Here is a 19760-nt window from a genome sequence, read left to right on the forward strand (position 1 = left end):
AAAAATGAGCCAAAGTAATATCAGGAAAACTGTTCATATCCTCAAAATATTTTAGTGTAAGCTTCTGTTGAATGTGTAATGTAAGCTTCTTATTGAAGCAGGCCTGGGCCCCGTTCCACATTGCGAACTTAGCCCTAAGACGATCTTCATTCCCATACTTTAACAAAGGTTTACGATAGTAGTAGCGCTAATATTGCTTTGTGAAACGGGCCCCTAGTGTGTTATTGGTTTAGGGATGTCTGGTGAAGAGGGAAAACGGATGCTTTGATGGAGATAATTATCTGTTTCTTTGATATGAAAACTGGTATTATGTTGTGATGAGATTATTTTACTCCACCCTAGGAAGACTATTGATATGTTGCCACGCATGCAGTACTTAATACTAAACTTGTATTGATGATAACAAAAGCCAAATTATTATTATCGTTTTTGTTATTTTATTATTTTTCACTTTTTTTCTAGAGGTAACAGGTTGTTGCTGTTGTAAGGTTTTGAATGTGTGGAAAAATTGAACATTGCTTGGTTTGGCTGTATGCTGAGATTTATTGCGTTTCATGCTGTGGCAACCTTGTTTCGTCATCACGGCCGCCATGGCTGCTTACATGATTATTATGTAATGGTTAATATTACAATACTCCGAAGCAATCAACATTTGTTGGAACATTGTGTCAAATGTCACTAACATGTATAATATATCATGTATACTTCTATCTATGCTATCTAAGGATGATGATGATGATGATTATTATTATTACTATTATCATTTTTATCCTGTGTATCATTGTTACATCTAGTTATTGAGGTATTGTTCATGTGCTTATGATGAACAGGATATGTTAAATGCTTCTCATCCTCGTGCATCAGGGGCAGTAGCTGTATGCTCCTCTCACTAAGAACCAGGGATGATTGCCGTCATGGTTACAGCCTGTGAAACCCATATTTGGTGACCCCTGCCGTGATATGGCTGAAATATTTCATTAAGCGGAGTAAACCATCTCATCCACCTGCTCTTCTCACATCATCCTGTAAGGGACCGGCCATTTCATATTTTGGGGAGGGAAACATTTTGTTTTTGGACAGAATATTGTTTCAGTGACAACTTCAGTGTTTCTTTTTTCTGATCGGTAGACGGTGGGGTAGCCTAGTGATTAAAGCGTTCACTTGTCACGCTGAAAGCCGGTGTTGATTCCCCACATGTGTGAACCAGTGTATGAAATATCAAGATTTGTCTGGCTGCCATCAGGCACCAACTTTAGACGCTGCAAGCCCTGACTAAAAATTTTCAGGCCCTCTTCTAAAAAACGACAGCTTATTGTGACAAATAAATCAACACGTAAATTATCAGCAGGCCATAAGGACCCATACAATTTTGAAACTACGGCCCAACACGTTCGGGCAGATGCTATTTAGGAACCCCTTTTCTGCTGTCCCCCTGCCATGATATTGCTGGAATATTGCTAAACCCGGCATACATCAACTCCCTTACTCCCTTGTTGACGCCAGAAACCTTTGATCGGTTCGAATCCCGGTTTCTAGGTTTGTCAGCACCATACCTGTGCTCGTGGGTTTCACGGAAGTGGTAAACGTCTGAGACCTGCATCACTTCGGGCTTTCCTCCCACATTAAGCACGCGATATAACTGGAATATTGTTAAAAGCGGCGTTAAACCCAACTCACTCACTCAATCTTTGACGGGGAGCCCCAAAAACATTGTTCTCACCACAACACATTTCCTGGGGAAAATCTTTAAGCAAACTTATTTTTTTCCAAATTGTTTTGAACTTTTTTTAAAACAAAAAATATAGATAAAAAACACCAGAATATGAAATGGTTGTTCCCTAACGACAGGTGAAGAGTTGATTGGTTCACCTGTCACCCGTTTTCCTTGTGGCTGTGTGCTGCAGGGTGTTATAGGTTGAAGTGGTATTCACACTGTAGATAGAGATCCTATGGCAGAGTGCCTCCATTGCCTCCTATCATATTCCCCTGCAGACTGTCTCAAACATTTGTCGGGTTATTTCAAAAGTAAGATTTCCATTTAGACTGAAACTACATAATCATGTATCAATTATTGCTTCAGAAATACATAGTGCATATATTTTATTGAAAATGGGGAATGTGGCTTTCACTCAATCTGTACATGCTATATTTTTTGTTAACAGCAGTAAGCTCATTTTTTCTAGATTACTGGTACTGTCTTGACTTTGAAATAACTCAAAAGGTTTTGGGACGGTCCCCTCAACTATCATGTATGTTGTGTACCTCATGGCATGTTCGTTCTCCCCACAGGAAGCGTAGCAAGTGACAATGACACTAGTTATCGTAAGTAAAGCTTCAGTGACCTTCAACCAAGGGGGATAACTCTAACCCACTACCTTGATGTTGGAGATGCTGCATCTCCTTGAATCTATTGTGGCATGCATATTTGCATGGCTGCGCTAACCAGATTGTTCTGTGACGACAATACACATTCTTGCTACGACCTGCTTCACATCTTTCCTCCATGCAGAACTTGTTCCCTGTTTCAGCTGCAACTCTAGACACTACTGTTAGGAATCAATGTGTATTTGCTGATAACTGGCGACTTTGTCATTCACACTGATCCCTTTTGAGTAATAAGCCTTTTTCAAGTCTCTTCAAGATGTGAGCTGTCTTGTTTCCCCTTGTGATGGACTTGTCTTTTGTCTGCCTTAGCTAAGCCTCAATCATTCCACACCTATGTAACTTCTATCAGTCTTTCCACCCTGTATAATATTCCATCAGTCATTGAAGACCTCGATCATGCTATAATGTTATCATGCTGGGGAAGACCTCGATCCACCTCTGTTATCATTCTAGAGCAGACCTTGATCCACCTCTGTTATCATGCTAGTGAAGACCTCGATCCACCTCTGTTATCATGCTAGGGAAGGCCTCGATCCACCTCTGTTATCATGCTAGGGAAGGCCTCGATCCACCTCTGTTATCATGCTAGAGAAGGCCTCGATCCACCTCTAAAAGACGTCGATCCACCTCTGTTATCATGCTAGGGAAGGCCTCGATCCACCTCTGTTATCATGCTAGTGATGACCTTGATCCACCTCTGTTATAATGCTAGTGAAGACCTCGATCCACCTCTGTTATAATGCTAGGGACGACTTCGAACCACCTCTGTTATCATGCTAGGGACGACTTCGAACCACCTCTGTTATCATGCTAGGGAAGGCCACGATCCACCTCTGTTTTAATGCTAGTGAAGACCTCGATCCACCTCTGTTATCATGCTAGGGAAGGCCTCGATCCACCTCTGTTATAATGCTAGTGAAAACGTCGATCCACCTCTGTGATAATGCTAGTGAAGACCTCGATCCACCTCTGTTATAATGCTAGGGACGACTTCGAAACCACCTGTTATCATGCTAGGGACGACTTCGAACCACCTCTGTGATCATGCTAGGGACGACCTCGATCCACCTCTGTCATCACGCAGTGTAGCAAGGATGTGTATTGTGTGATAACCTGCTGAAGCTTTGCCTTGCAAACACAGTAGCTAGACTCACCACTCTACACCCAGTTCTCATACCTGAGGATTGTGAGACGACCACTCCTTAACATTTTCTCTTTAACACAGCATATTTGCATGTCTTTCACCTCCATTCTTCTCTTCCTATTCTTACTAACATGTTGATGATAAGAACCATGTTGGTTCCTGCCATTGCCTATACACCATCATACTAACCTATAACCTCTCGGGATGTCATCAAATTTATTTTAAATATGTAGAATTGATTTTCACAATTTTATTCTTTCAATTTTTCACAAGCACCATTGTTTTTTTCTAAACTGCTGTAAGATGTGAGAACATCGCTCTAATGACTTCCTCATCACTTGCTACATGTGACCCAGCTTAAAAATGTAACCATTTTCCATCAGCTGAAGAAATACATTTATGTTGCAAATCCTGCCATTATCACTTCATGTAATTATATAATATACTCATCGCAGTACTCTCATCTCACTGTCGTCTTCATCACTAAGGCAGGGTGGCCCAGCGGTCCATGTCACAGCAAGATATACAGGTCTTAGCCTTGCCAGGATCCCTGGGTTCAAATCCCATATTCATCCTATGATACCAAGTCTCTCTGCACCATGGGTTTCATAGTTAAAATCAGTGATGTTTTGAGCAGACATGCTATGACTGAAATAATGTTGTAGTAACGGTTGCATCGACTCACTTACTCACTCAGCCCGTGAAATAATTGCATGTAGTCCGATGACAAGATAGCATGGTACAGGACGTCACCTGTTTCAACATCAGGTGGATAGGAGGCCAATGTTGCTACTGATGATGATGAAGATGGTGTTGTTGTTGCAGGTGGAGACGAACCTATTTTGTCCTATGAAGCAGTGCTGCAGCAGGAACGTAAGTAGAAAATACTCGAACCATTTATTTTCTGGAAGCGGTGGGAAGACTTGCAATGGAAATATATTTGTTAATATTCATTGTCCTGACACATGGATTGGAACTTAGCACCAGCCAATTTGCTAGCTAATGTGTTTTATTTGTTTTACACATATCTTTGGTTAGTATACAAATTATGTTCTTCCTCAGAAGGTCAAAACATCTCTTAGAAAAGTAATTTGTATAATTTATTGCTTTTGCAAATCTTGGGGTAAACACCTCTAAAACTAGCATTTCAAACAATAATGACCCAGTAGCACATTCTGTGGCACTCTGTCAATTACGTATACATCAGTGACCCTCTCATGATATGGATGATGCAATTAAAAACCCTGAACCAACACTTACTCCACTGTCCACCAGTCAAAACTCCCCACTGTGAATAGGTGGCCATAACCATGCAACTGAATGACGGTTATGTTTACAAACAAGTGATGACTGTCGTGACACCGAATACACTTATCGCTGCTAAATTACTTTGTTTGTCAATTTGAATTTCTGTTTCATTAAAACTATCGTATTATTGATGTTGTAAGAATGTAAGGGAGAAGTTGGTTGATTTTCCGTTAGTCTGCAATCTCGAACCAATCTGATTATCAAAACAACAAAGTAAATTCATCTGGAAAACATGGTCAGTCGTAAACCTTTTCAAATTGAAATATGATGGCATTCCCAAAGACATAAACAAAAGTATAAACGTTACTACATATGGGGATGGAGGGCAAATTTCAAGATTCTCGTAATTGTCAGCGATGTTACCGAGAGTGGAACGAAGGTGTCACACGCTGGGAAGGAGCTTGCCTTGTGGTGGAAACAAGGGACACAACTCACCCTTGTGGTGGAAACAAGGGACACAACTCACCCTTGTGGTGGAAACAAAGAGACACAACTCACCCCTTTGGTAGAAACAAGGGACACAACTCACCCTTGTGGTGGAAACAAGGGACACAACTCACCCTTGTGGTGGAAACAAGGGACACAACTCACCCTTTGTTCTACATTTGTGGTGTAGATTTGTACATATCCGTCTTGACTTCCTTAAACTCCAAGGGAGGTAATCATGTGTGTTGAATGTTCCAGTGCGGTACACGCGGCCTGTGATCATCCTGGGACCTCTCAAGGACAGGATCAACGATGACCTCATCTCAGAATTCCCAGATAAATTCGGCAGCTGTGTCCCTCGTGAGTATCTGTAAATAGCATGACAGCAAAACAGCTGAAATATTGTTAAGACACACAAAAACATAACTACAATATTTCCATAGAACATCATTTAATAATCCAAAAATTGGAAGGCCTTTTTCTTCCCATTCGGATCACCTCTGTAGGCTGCCTGTAGAGCGAAGGTCAGTGGTTTTTCTATCACCAGCTACATCAGACCAAAAGATGGTACTTGTTGTTACCCTGCCTGGCGCTGAGCATTAAGGGCATAAAACAAGGACTGGTTAGCTCAGAATAAGTATACTGTTTTGAGTGGGGTGTTCATGTTAAACTTGGGCATGGTATCTCAGTGGGCTAGCACTATAAAATCAGTATTAATACAGACTAGTATAAGCAGTCACGCAAACACATCGTGCAGTGCAACCCCATTTCACCTTACCTCCAACAGAATCTCCCAACAGACCATCACCAAGGGCTTGGGTAGCCTGAAGGTTAAATCGGGCACTTGTTCTGGGTTCTCTTCTCCACATTGTGTAAAGCCAATAAATTGGCTGGAGTATTGCTAAAATGCATATAAAAACACGCACTATCCTTGAGGCGCAAGAGGGATGTAAGTGTGAATGGCCATGCTTTGTTGTTGTCAAGCCTTGCTTCACTCCATGGGACTCATAGTTGTGTGTTGTGTGAAGTCTGTGGGATGTACTGACAGCAGCCATGCAACCTGTGCTTTCAGACACGACACGGGAGCGGCGAGACTACGAGCAAGATGCTCGAGACTACCATTTTGTGGCGTCCCGGGAGCAGATGGAGAAGGACATTCAGAACCATCTATTTATAGAAGCTGGTGTTTATAACGACAACTTGTACGGAACAAGTGTGGCCTCAGTGAAAGAAGTTGCCGAAAATGTAAGGGCAGATTTTAGATGAGGGTGACATGGCAAAAATGTGTTGACAGTAAATATATTTCTTTATAACCCCGACAGTAAATATGTTTGTATATTACCCCCTGACAGTAAATATGTTTGTTTATTACCCCCGACAGTAAATATGTTTGTATAGTACCCCCTGACAGTGAATATGTTTGTATATTACCCCCTGACAGTAAATATGTTTGTATATTTCCCCCTGACAGTAAATATGTTTGTATATTACCCCCTGACAGTAAATATGTTTGTATATTTCCCCCTGACAGTAAATGTTTGTATAATACCTGCTGACAGTAAATATGTTTGTATATTACCTCCTGACAGTAAATATGTTTGTATATTACCTCCTGACAGTAAATATGTTTGTATATTTCCAAGCAGAAGAAGCACTGCATCTTGGATGTGAGCGGGAACGCCATTAAGCGGCTCCAGGTCGCAGGTCTCTACCCCATTGCCATCTTCATCAAACCCAAGTCCATCGACTCCATCATGTAAGGCCCAGGGGAGGATTCATGTTCATTACCATAACTTGTAGCTGCACATAAAACTGATGACTGTGTGATTCAGATTAGAACTGGTCTTCAGCAACCCATGCTTGTAAGAGGCGGGATCAGGTGGTCAGGCTCGCTGACTTAGTTCATTGCATGTCAACGTATCCCCATTGCGTAGATTGTGATGTCAATCACTCGATTGTCTGGTACAGAAAGGACCAGGCTGTTGTCATATTGCAGAGTTTATTGCCGATATTAAAAAGCAAACAAATAAGGCCAGGAATTCAGATACAGTTCATTATAAGCGTGTTCGGTTTAAACGTAGTTTACCGTATTCTAAATGGAATTGTGAGATTTTGCACACTAGATTGATCACTGGATTGTTTGGTCCGAACTCAGGCTGTCATATAGCTGGAATAGTGCCAAGTACGATATGAATGATATTTGAACAAGCAAACAATCTCATCCATCTGATTGTCTTGACAGGGAGATGAACAAGAGAATCACCGATGAGCAGGCACGGAAGACCTACGAACGAGCCTTGAAACTGGAACAGGAATTTGGGGAGTATTTCACAGGTTGGTGGAACAAGATTGGTTGGAGATTAGGGAAAGGAACAGCCAAAAAGATTCATATATTTTTGTCATGGACTGTAATAATATGCCTGGAACTTTTACTTCATCATCATCACCACCATCATCGTCCTCATCATGCAGTGATGAGTTGGCAAACATTACAATTATCGGATTCTTGTTAATGATATGGTTACTGTCATCAATATTTGATCATGGAAGACACAAGGATGAGATCCTATTTATCATCTAAACACATTCTTTCAACTTTTTCATTTTGTAAACAGTGTTAACCAGTGTCTTAAGTGAAATAAGTAAACTAACCAACTTCAGTGGCTAAGAGATGGCCTGCAAAGCATTGTGATGCAATTTCATTGTAGTTATGTTGTGGAAGCCAATTTTGGGGTAAGGGTATAAGTTGATATTTAGATCTAACTCCACAGAATAGAAGACAATACCCAAAACCAGCGATCTTTGGACTTTTAGGGGGGACAAGGTTCTACATCAAGTAACCAATATCTGACATTGGATACTAGTATTTCAATGTTCGCATTACCTACAGTGGAGGGTTTGTAAGGGTTTGAGAAAGGTATCAAGTGAAGTAAAAGATCTAATGTTAGAGATATTGTGAAACCTTTTAAGTATCCTATATCTGAAATACTGTCTGTGGATGCATGTGCCCTTTCCCAAATGGTGGCTGCAATTTGAAAATGTTGATACTATGTATGGTCAAGTTTCGCTAATCTGACACTTGTTAATCCGACAATCGGTTTATCCAGCACAAATGATGCGGACCGATCAGTGCTGTGTTGGCCTGTTTACCAGACTCTCGCCCTCGACTCCGACACACCTTATTTGCAACGGATTGCAGAAATTAGTCTCTAATCCGACACTGTGATCAGCCTACTCTGTGGTCATCCGCCCATCAGTACCCAGCCCGTGGTTTGATGCCAAGTCGGCTAGTAGCTGCTTATTAAAATGGCTACAGACAAAAACTTGCTTAACAATAAACATTAAATGCCTTAAATAAACAAAACAGGTTTAAATAAATTACATGTTTAGACTACCTCACTCTTATTAAAATCAGAACTTAATTATTTTTTATCCGTCACACTTAATAATCATATGCAACCAACCATGTCCGATTAATGGGACTTGCCTGTCTTCCAGTCTGACTCATTATGTCATGTCTGTCTTCCAGTCTGACTCACTATGTCATGTCTGTCTTCCAGTCTGACTCATTATGTCATGTCTGTTTCAGCTGTGGTCCAAGGGGACACTGCGGATGAAATCTATGCAAAGGTGAAAGAGGTTATTCGAGACCAGTCAGGACCAACAATCTGGGTTCCAGCTAAAGACAAACTCTGAACTCTTACGTCTTAGAGGAAATAAACTCATAACTTCCGTTCATATGATAGTCATGTGACGGTCATGTGACAGTCATGTGACTGATAGGTGATGCTCAGGCTGTACATTATCTCTTCGTGGTCGGAGACTTTGTGATACTGTAAGAATGATGGGATACTGTTGCTACGACGACCGGACCTGTTGCTGTAGTGATCTCAAGATTCTCCTCTGCAGATCTGATCGTGGCTTTCAACGTTTACCATACGACCTTGACCTTGACTCAAGCTCTTCCGGATGTTGCTCACCCGTAACTCCATGTATGGTTGGAATCTGAAGTTTAGCCATACACTTTTGCTACTTCCTGAGTTCCCGAGAACGCAAGGCCTTTTCGAGGTGTACACATACAACGGGTTGACAGGCCGCGTCAGTAACGGGGACTACCGGTAATGATGTATAATTAGACGCAGGTTCCAGACGAGACCTGCACCCACCGGCTGTCGGACTTGTGTACAAGTGTATTACTACTTATTTAAGACTTGTGTTAGTTGCTGATGACTGCCTGAGCAAGGAACAGCAAGCATATAGATACGTGCCCGTCACAGAATCCACAGCTGTGAAAGTATGGAATACCATTCTCGCCAAATTATTTATTGATGAGCTATGTCATCAAATTGCAGCCTGCACAAACCAAGATACAATTAAATTCCATCTTTCATTGTGAGATCATTTAGAAAAATCAAAACTCATGATATGCTGATGGATCTTGCATATTATTTTTAAAGTTCAAACAAGGTATTGTAATGTTTTGATGTACAAACCCCGAAACTGGGCCTATACTGCTGTGATTAAGGGATGTATGTAAAAATTGTCAATAACCGTTGCCATGGTAAGATGTTACTTTTATGTATCCATGGCAACCAAAAGTATTTCCCTTTTTGTGATGCTCTGCAAATATGGTAGGTTTTAATCCAGTGCGTGAATGAATGGTTATGATAGTACTGTGCAACTTATTCTGCAAGTTGGCTTTTAGTTTCCCGTTGCCATGGTAATCAGTGATTGTCGTATGACATCAAAGTTTATCATAACTAGTTGTTGAGCTTCATGCGGTCGTTACTTTTAGTAGACTAATGACCATTCACTATCATGGCACACACACATGGCACGTTTTGCAGAGGTATTGTTTACATTACATTAAGTTTTACCAGCTCATTACACAGACTAGCTTTCCACTTGTCAGCAGCCCTCTGGAGTCATTGTTTTAGCTTTGTTATTTAAACACTAGTTTAGCGAGCTGTTTTTGACTGTATCATTTTGATATATATATATTGCAATTTAAAAAACAGCATATGTAGGCCTGTATAGATGTATTGTGACCTTCACCTTGTCCTGACCCTCTTGAAAATCACAATTAGTGATTGGCGGAAATAAACCACTATTTATTCTGGTTTGACTCCCGCTAGTTTTCTTTGTTATTTTCTGCATGCTGCTGATTGTTGTCATGGCGAGGCACGTGGTTGTCATGGCGAGGCACGTGGTTGCCTAGCAACATCTCCAATGATTGTGCTAGTACGTACACCAAGAGATGGGGATGTAAAATTATCCATTATTTAAGAAATCATGTCTGTACGGACAGAGAAAATTGTTGAAGTTTTTGTACCGCTGACTAGTGCTTTAAATTATGTACAACTGTACAAATATTTTCAAGCAACAAAGTACCTGTTGTTATGTAAAGTAATGGTTTGTTAAATTGTGCAATGTGAAGTTTCCACCTGTTGAAATTGTCCAGGTACATGTCTAGATCTATTTGCTGTTGTGCAGGCCTACCAGGGAAACAATTCAGCAGGCTAAGGGTTAATAGACATTTCCCATGCCTCATGTTCCGCCGGGTGCAGTGGTATAATGATGCTAAACCATCATACATGAACGTTCAATGGCAATAGAACATCTGTGGTAGGAGGTATCGGAACCAATTACTAAGATCCACGGGGTCCAATAATCTCCATCCCTTATATGAAGCACAGGACAAGATATAAGTAGAGTTCCTACAGCCTACAGTGGTGTGTATGTCTTCAGTTTTAGTGGTATGTATGTAAGTTTTCAAGAGGGTCGTCTCCCTTACCTGTAGTCAGCTTGTACATGTAGCTTTTTTCGTTACTTGTCTATATATGTCTACTGTACATCTCCCTTCGTCACTGGGAGGATTTGGCAGGAAAAGTAATTTCTGTCCTGAATCGCATTCTTACCCATGTCCATTTGGGGAGTTTTCGTCATGAAAATGTAAAACGTCTTCAGGAATGTGATGGGTTTTGGTTTTGCACTTCAAAGCGTTTCTTTCGGTTCCAGAATCGATCATTGATAAGGATTACTTTTTCAGCAGATCTCCCAAAGGCGTGTTATCATATCATTGATATCAAAGACCACACATCGATATTTGTTGTTTCATACAGTCGACATGGACAGTCATACGTCACCTCCACTCCACCAATACAGAGTGTAGCTCTCCATTATGGCACAAGGGTTGGTCAATACAAAGGTTCTATCATGACTTTGTCCTGCAGTATAGCAACTTTCATACTTAGATATAAGGATTGTGAATGATATCTGTCCACGGCACATTATCTGTTTGGCATATTAAAGATGGCACTTTTAATGAAATTGTGTATATAGTAAAAATTAGGAAAATCATTTATCATACTTGTTGATCTCTTTTGATCCCCATCAAGGCAATAAGTTTTTGTATATCACAAAACTACATTAATGACACCACAAGATAGTGAAGAATATCATGGATAGTGATCCTGGGACAACAGTCTACTGCTACTTGGATAGTCGTGAAGAGCTAAAAAGGTAGAGACAGAATTGCCCAACCCTTGTCAAGAATTACTGCAGTGATACAGGTAATCCAACACATGTTCTATAGAGATGTGAGGTTATTTTCTATTCAACATTGCAAATATATTATGTGAAAGTGTATTTTAATTCATCACCTTAATGAAAATTATGGCATGTACATGCTACCAAAATTGTAAATAATTTGAAATTATCGCCTCAGTATCTATTACATCTATGCTAAAATGATAGATTGCTTTAAAGTTAGAAAAAAAGTTAGAATGATCACTCACATTTGCTCTATAGTTACCTCAGATAGGGAGACAACAAATGTTTATTTTAGATGAGAAATTTTTTTTACTACAAGCTACTATTTCTGATTTTCAATATTCGGAAATATATTACAACATAATTTAGTTGTTCACGTTAATAATATCAGTGCTTTAAGTAAGTCAGATGAAATTTGACTGGATAACCGTATTAGTTTCTTTAGTGTGTCTGATTAGGCAGATGAAACGAAAATGTGCAATCATAGCATTGTTCTTGACTTTTGGGGCGAGTTATTGTACAGAAATAGAGCCCTGATTTGTCAGAAAGTTGAAGGAAGCTAGCATGTTGAACACTGTAAGTCTTTAGGTAAGTAGTACGGCTCCGTCCTCTATAGGATTGAGGTATGTCGTGTGGAAGATGTTAGCTGTACAAATCTGTTAACGAGGAGTGTAGGCATTCAAGAAAATAAACTGCCGATACTACACATTTTACAATTTGTTGTGTTTTATACCACAGCTATAGACTACTGTTCAGTACATGTATTCTGGCGGCCATGGGTTGTTATAAATTTCAAAGAACCATGGAAGTTCCCATCGTTTTTCAGTTTTAGTTTTTCTAATGATCCTACACTTTTACTCATAGGGGTGTGTGTTTTTTACAGTGTTAAAACAATGGCTTCTTATACCAAGGACCCACAAGAGTGCTGTGACTAAGTGAAGTGTGTTCTTGGAGCCCTTGCCCTGTACAGCTGCAATATTGGAAAAGACTTTCTATGACATGGTTTACGAATCTGTCTTACAAAAAAGTAAATCAGTCTTTGTTTGTTTTGAGTTTTGAGTCTTTTTTTTTATTTTATTTCTCTGTAAGAGAAGAAAATTTCAAGTAAAGGATTGTTGTGTCCTTTAAACTTCATCCCATGACTATACTTTCAAAGCAATATTTTAAAAAATTATGTTTCTCACATTTTTCGAAACCTTTTAGTTTTTGCCCAAAGACTATCAACCACTGCAAGAATTGAAAAATAAGTCGTCAAAGCAGCATCCAAACATCAAGGATCTGATTAATTATGAAGGGAAGAGGTTTCTTGGTGGCTAGAGTTTACCCAAAAGTTACTAAGGCTGCCTATTAACCTGAAATTACTACCTTGTTTTAAAATAAACAAGAATACACCAGGATTAAAGTTTCAACCACATTCCAGGGGCTGGGGGTGTTTGCAGGGCTCAAATTTCAACACACGCAAATAATAAGGTTTAATGCAATCAGAGGGGCCTGATGAAGGGATAGCTAAACCCAGTGGTAAACTTGGAGTGAAACTACTTGCATTCAGTTGAAATATAACATGTCTTGCCATTAATATTTGAAACAAGTTTGGTGTTTCACAAAAGTGAAAGATCTAATTATTATTAATTGTTCCCAGACTGATCACTATTATTTGCATTTAAACTGATGAAAAAACACCATTTTGTCGATTTGGTCAAAGTTGGTCAAATACCACCTTGTCAGGTTATGTGTATGAATCAAGCAGTAAATGATAAACCTAATTAAAACGACACAATTCCCCAGCTTCGCACAAAGAAGGAATTATAAGGTCATCGCACAGAGCAGGGATCATAAGGTCATCGCACAGAGCAGGAATAACAAGGTCATTGCAAAGAGCAGTGGTAACGAGGTCATTGCACAGAGCAAGAATTACAAGGCCATTGCACAGAGCAGGAATTAAAACGTTATTGCACAGAGCAGGAATAACAAGGACATCGCACAGAGCAGGAATAACAAGGTTATCGCACAGAGCAGAAATTACAAGGTCACTGCTCAGAGCAGGAATTAAAAGGTCATCGCACAGAGCAGGAATTACAAGGTCATCGCACAGAGCAGAATAACAAGGTCATCACAGCAGGAATTACAAGGTCACCTCAGAGCAGGAAATACAAGATCATTGCACAGAGCAGGAATTTAAAGGTCATTGCACAGAGCAGAATAACAAGGTCATCGCACAGATCAGAATAACAAGGTCATCACAGAGCAGTAATTACAAGGTCATCTCACAGAGCAGGGAATACAAGGTCATCGCACAGAGCAGGAATTTAAAGGTCATTGCACAGAGCAGGAATTACAAGGTCATCGCAAGGGAATTACAAGGTCATCTCACAGAGCAGGAATTACCAGGTTATTGGACAGTAATTACAAGGCCAGAACATTGAGAATATTAACTTGTATCACGTGGTATTCATCAGTTAACCATGGGCTGGAATAATTACCACGCTAACAGACAGATGTTTATCTTGGAAGGGGGAAACAACAGTTGTGTTTTCACAACATTTTGTACATGTCAAATGGTCAAATATCAAATGTTCGGTTTGTGGAGGTACACCGTCGGGGTACAATAAAAAGCAATCAACCAGGGTGAGGTGAGGTGAAATGTAGTTTGACGTCCCGAGTAGGTATAAATGTGGACCTTCGGCTCCTACGTACATGACGTCACAAAGAAGGCGGAGTTATTATGAATAGATTCGATGGTCGCGTAAATGTTGTGAGTTAGGTTTAACGCCGCTTTTAACAGTATTCCAGTAAATTCCAGTTATATCACGGCGTGTCAGCTTAATGTGGGAAGAAAGTGAGTGAGTGATGCAGGTCTCAGACGTTTACCACTTCGGTGAAACCCACGAGCACGGGTATGGTGCTGACAAACCTAGAAACATAATCGGGGCCAACCCACAATCATAGGTTTCAGGCGCGCCCAAGGGACGCAACTCTGCACAGCGAATCGCGACTGGGCCACCCTTTCCCCCTGGTCGTGTTAAGTTAATAGACCCGCAGTTGGAGATAACTCAGGTAATGGAAGGGTTCCTTGTTTTTTTTCCCAGTGAAGCAAGTAGTCGTTCGGCCCTTGATGTGCGTACATCCAAGGATAGTAATAAATTCCATTTAAGGAAGTGCTTCCTACGTTACTGAAGGAAAATGTCATTGAACAAAATCGCAGGTGATTTTATTGTCCATGGATGGATAAGCTATCGCGCGCTAACCTGGGCCGAATGGGCTCGCTAAGCAAACACACGGGACAAAACATAAGACATTAAAAAAACACCAGTACCTGAGAATTTAAAACGATGCCAACCTGTTCAATCTTAAAATACTTGACAGCTATCCTATTTAAGGGGCGGTCGGGTAGCCTAGTGGTTAAAGCGTTCGCTCGTCACGCCGAAGACCCGGGTTCGATTCCCGACATGGGTACAATGTGTGAAGCCCATTTCTGGTGTCCCCCGCCGTGATATTGCTGGAATATTGCTAAAAGCGGCGTAAAACCATACTCGCTCACTCACTCACTATCCTATTTAATAACATTCATCACCAAATTAAAAATCAGTTTTACAGGCAATAAAATGCAAACAATGACAGTTATGTGAAAAGACACACCATGGAGTCCAGTTAAGGGTTTTTGGAACCAGCTGTAACTGTAACCTCGAGGAACCATGGGTCGAGGATTACAATGATATTGTACATGTCAAAATAAGGTCACCATTGTTGTGTTTCAGTACATCTGATTGCCAGAAAAAAAGTCATTAAAAAGTCCAGATCTTATACGGTGCCAGGGCCTGATGCTATTCGAAACCGGTATTGGAAACTGTTTCCATGTATCCAAACACCATTAATTCACTGTTAAAATTCTCTTTTGGGTACAGGGGGTGGTCTGCCTTGGTTGTGCAAAGGTCGAACAATACTTCTCCCAAAGAAAGGTGATTTGACTGATCCCCAAAACTTCCGCCCTATTATTTGTCAGAATACACAATACAAAATATTGTAAAGCCCGAAGTGATGCAGGTTTCAGACGTTTACCACTTCGGTGAAACCCACGAGCACGGGTATGGTGCCGTCAAACCCAGAAACATAATCGGGGCGAACCGGAATTCTGGCGTGCCCAAGGGACGCAACTCTGCACAGCCATTGGGCGGTTTAGACGACTGGGCCACCCGTGCCCCTCTATTTTAAAAGAACGCGTGTGGATTCTTCTAGAAGACAAAACATGTCATTAACCGAATTTTAAAACATTTTAGTTTTAAAACACACGCTTTGAATAAAACTACTTTTATCATGGAAAACTCATTTGTTTGCATGTATATCTTCCAATTCACATGTTATTTTATATTATAGAGTCTGGTATTTGTATGAATTATTACACCGAACCTAGAGTTGAAAGCGATGATGTTTATATGTTAAACTTCAGCAACAGCTCCTGTTCAGATGAGGCCTGTCCATGGTCCTCACCGGAGTCAGGGGTCCGTTTGGATGGCCACCCATTCCTCTGACCAGAATGTACTCTTGTCCGTCGCGGAATACCCACAGGGGATTGGTATTACAAAGATTATTCGCTGTGCAGAGTTGTGTCCCTTGGGCACGCCAGAAACCTATGATTGTGGGTTCGAATCCCGGTTCGCCCCAATTATGTTTCTAGGTTTGCCAGCACCGAAGTGGTAAACGTCCGAGACCTGCATCACTTCGGGCTTTCCTCCCACATTAAGCTGACACGCCGCAATATAACTGGAATACTGTTAAAAGCGGAGTTAAACCCAACTCACTCACTCACTTTCAATGATTTGTAGAATAGAACGTCTCATACCCGTTCTGATGTCCCCCGCTGGAATGTTGCTAAAAGCGGCGTAAAACCACGTAAACTTATTCACTCACCGGGCGGTCGGGTAGCCTAGTGGTTAAAGCGTTCGCTCGTCACGCCGAAGACCCGGGTTCGATTCCCGACATGGGTACAATGTGTGAAGCCCATTTCTGATGTCCCCCGCCGTGATATTGCTGGAATATTGCTAAAAGCGGCGTAAAACCATACCCACTATCACTATTCACTCACTCATTGTAATGAGCCTCAGTTACTCCACTGTACTCCAGACTATTTACACCACATGTTCACGAACAACCCCTTTACACTGGGCGGCTCGTGATAGGAAACGGTTCTTTAATCAGACATTCCTGGCAAGTGTCCCCGAAACTGATCTGCTGATACAAGAGCAATACGAGCAACTCTTCAATGCTGTTATGCTTCTTGACATGCATGGGTAGTAGGTTGGTATGTTGATAGCATGGGCTTTCTGCCCGCATTTGACTTTACTGAAGGAGTCACAACGAACATATCTTGTTGTAAGAAGTGGACCTGTCTAAACAGGACTCTGGGTAATCCTGTCCATACCAGACATGTTCATTTGTCCAGTGCCGCCTCCGTGGTCCAGTGGATAGAGTGTTTGCCCGGAGAGCGGAAGGTCTGAGGTTCGACCCCCTGGTCGCCTCCGTGGTCTAGTGGATAGAGTGTTTGCCTGGAGAGCGGAAGGTCTGAGGTTCGACCCCCTGGTCGCCTCCGTGGTCTAGTGGATAGAGTGTTTGCCTGGAGAGCCGAAGGTCTGAGGTTCGACACCCTGGTCGCCTCAGTGGTCCAGTGGATAGAGTGTTTGCCTGGAGAGCGGAAGGTCTGAGGTTCGACCCCCTGGTCGCCTCCGTGGTCTAGTGGATAGAGTGTTTGCCTGGAGAGCCGAAGGTCTGAGGTTCGACACCCTGGTCGCCTCAGTGGTCCAGTGGATAGAGTGTTTGCCCGGAGAGCGGAAGGTCTGAGGTTCGACCCCCTGGTCGCCTCCGTGGTCTAGTGGATAGAGTGTTTCCCCGGAGAGCGGAAGGTCTGAGGTTCGACCCCCTGGTCGCCTCCGTGGTCTAGTGGATAGAGTGTTTGCCTGGAGAGCCGAAGGTCTGAGGTTCGACCCCCTGGCCGCCTCCGTGGTCTAGTGGATAGAGGTGAGGTGAGGTGAAATGGGGATTAACGTCGCGTTAAAGATTATTGCACTTATACAGTGAGGTGCTAGCCCACTGAGATACCATGCCGCAGTTAAACATGGATACCCCACTCAGACACACAATACTGGCTGCTGTCCTTGTTTTCTCACCTTAATACCGGGCGCCAGGCAGGGTAACAATAAGTACAGTCTTTCAAGGTCTTTTGGTATGACGCGGCCGGGATCAAACCACCGCCCTTCCACTTTCCTGGCAGACGCTCTACCAATTCAGTTCAATTTCTTTATTAAGCAACACAATAACATACATACATACAAAAATACAATGTGATCAAATGACAACAGTGGTTTACTTTAGTACAGAGAGTATTATTTTTTACAAATTTAGATAGGTTTTTTTTTGTAAGTTCTCATATTTGACATCAAATGCTTAATGGAAATAATGTTTAAGATGTCTATTATCAATTAATGTTTTTCTTTGCTGATCAAAATATTCACATCTAAAGAGGAAATGGAACTCGTCGGCTATGGCTGGTGAGGTGCAAAGCTTACATGTCCGATATTCGCGTGGATGCCCTCCCACTGCCAGTCTCAATCGGCAAATTGTTATTTAAGGTTCTGAATTTTAAATTGGAGTAAAGATTTCTGGTGATAAGAGAAGATATTGTTCAAATCTGAAATTAATTCTATAGTTGCAAGCTTTGGAGCTGGTAGTTAAATCGGTATTCAATTTTTGAATAAATTGATCTTTTAAAATGTTTTCCATTTTTGAGACTAACCAGCCGTGACTTACAGAATCCGGTTGATTAAAAACTACAGAAAAAACACATCTGATTAATAAGCTCTTAATGGACTCTACCCAGTTGTTTCTATTGTTATAACTATACTGCTCAAAAGAAGTTAAGGATCACCTGATTCTTTCATATTAGAGAATCGGGTGATCCGTAACTTCTTTTGAGTAGTATATTATTTATAGAATTTATTTATTTAAATATTAGGACACTAGGGCAGAAAGACGGTCTATATTTTGAGAGCACAATAATGTAGGTGACCTGTGTAAACACGGAGTAAACATGTTGTTACCCTTTTCCATATTGACTTCCCGTAGCTGAGTCAAAACAGTGTACAGCTACATCATTCTCGTTATCAGCGGGGTCCGGGATGCTGTTTGACACGTAAACACTGCACTGGAACAACTTTAGACAAATCTCAGTTTGTTTGTTTTGTTTGTTTGTTGTTTAACGCCGCATTCGGCCTGGGCCAGATATACTCAATAGGGAAACAATAACATGCATCAATAAAGTCAGTGAGCCTGACTACACGATCCCGTTACGACAAGGATAGTCGCCTTTCACGACCAGCTGAAGATCTGTTCTGACGCGAAACTTCACAGGTAACAAATCTCAGTAAGGAGATGCGTGCACTACCAATTCGATAATTTTTCCCTGAAAGAGCTGGGACTTATTTTTTGTTATCGCCGAGGTATATTTGTTAAAGATAAAATATGGGACATTGTCAATGAAATAAAATCCTCACAAATGCAGCCAAACTTTCATATTTTATAAAATGCTGATTGTCCACAAAATTTATGTCATGTTAATTTAAAGTTATGTTGCTAGCCGTTAATGTGACACGGAGAATGTGCCATGTGTTTTCTGAAATGTGTGTTCCATATAATGCTCTGTTGTGTTTTATGTCTAAATATAACTTGCATTTAGATTGTAAGGTAAAATGCAGACATTCAATAAAATCATTTATCATTTAACTTAAGCATTTATCCATGACATAAGCTTATGACATAAAAACATGTATGTCATACCCCAATGACATAAGTATGCAAATTAGATATGCAAATTAGATAACCGGAAGAGCGAGCGGTTTGATTTGAAACTATATATTATAAGTGAAGTTACACCCGAGATATAATCAGATTACACAGA

General features: G+C 41.0%; 1 protein-coding gene across 15 annotated transcripts in view; it reads left to right on the forward strand.

Annotated features, from left to right (window-relative positions):
• The window catches only part of LOC124139544 (disks large homolog 2-like), a 362823-nt gene extending 350300 nt beyond the window's left edge, over positions 1 to 12523 (forward strand). For 10 of the 15 annotated variants that reach the window (XM_048391384.1, XM_048391386.1, XM_048391379.1 and 7 more), the window contains 7 exons: positions 2290 to 2322; positions 4355 to 4402; positions 5522 to 5623; positions 6336 to 6508; positions 6907 to 7019; positions 7506 to 7597; positions 8853 to 12523. In XM_048391384.1, coding sequence (XP_048247341.1) covers positions 2290 to 2322; positions 4355 to 4402; positions 5522 to 5623; positions 6336 to 6508; positions 6907 to 7019; positions 7506 to 7597; positions 8853 to 8959 — 668 coding nt within the window. In that variant the 3' untranslated portion in view covers positions 8960 to 12523. The remainder of the gene's footprint in view (positions 1 to 2289; positions 2323 to 4354; positions 4403 to 5521; positions 5624 to 6335; positions 6509 to 6906; positions 7020 to 7505; positions 7598 to 8852) is intronic. The other 5 variants (XM_048391388.1, XM_048391389.1, XM_048391390.1 and 2 more) reach the window with 3 other exon arrangements.
• The last annotated feature ends 7237 nt before the right edge of the window (positions 12524 to 19760 follow it).

This window comes from Haliotis rufescens, unplaced genomic scaffold, assembly GCF_023055435.1.
Source record: "Haliotis rufescens isolate VD_foot unplaced genomic scaffold, xgHalRufe1.0.p SCAF_9, whole genome shotgun sequence".
Lineage (NCBI taxonomy): Eukaryota > Metazoa > Mollusca > Gastropoda > Lepetellida > Haliotidae > Haliotis > Haliotis rufescens.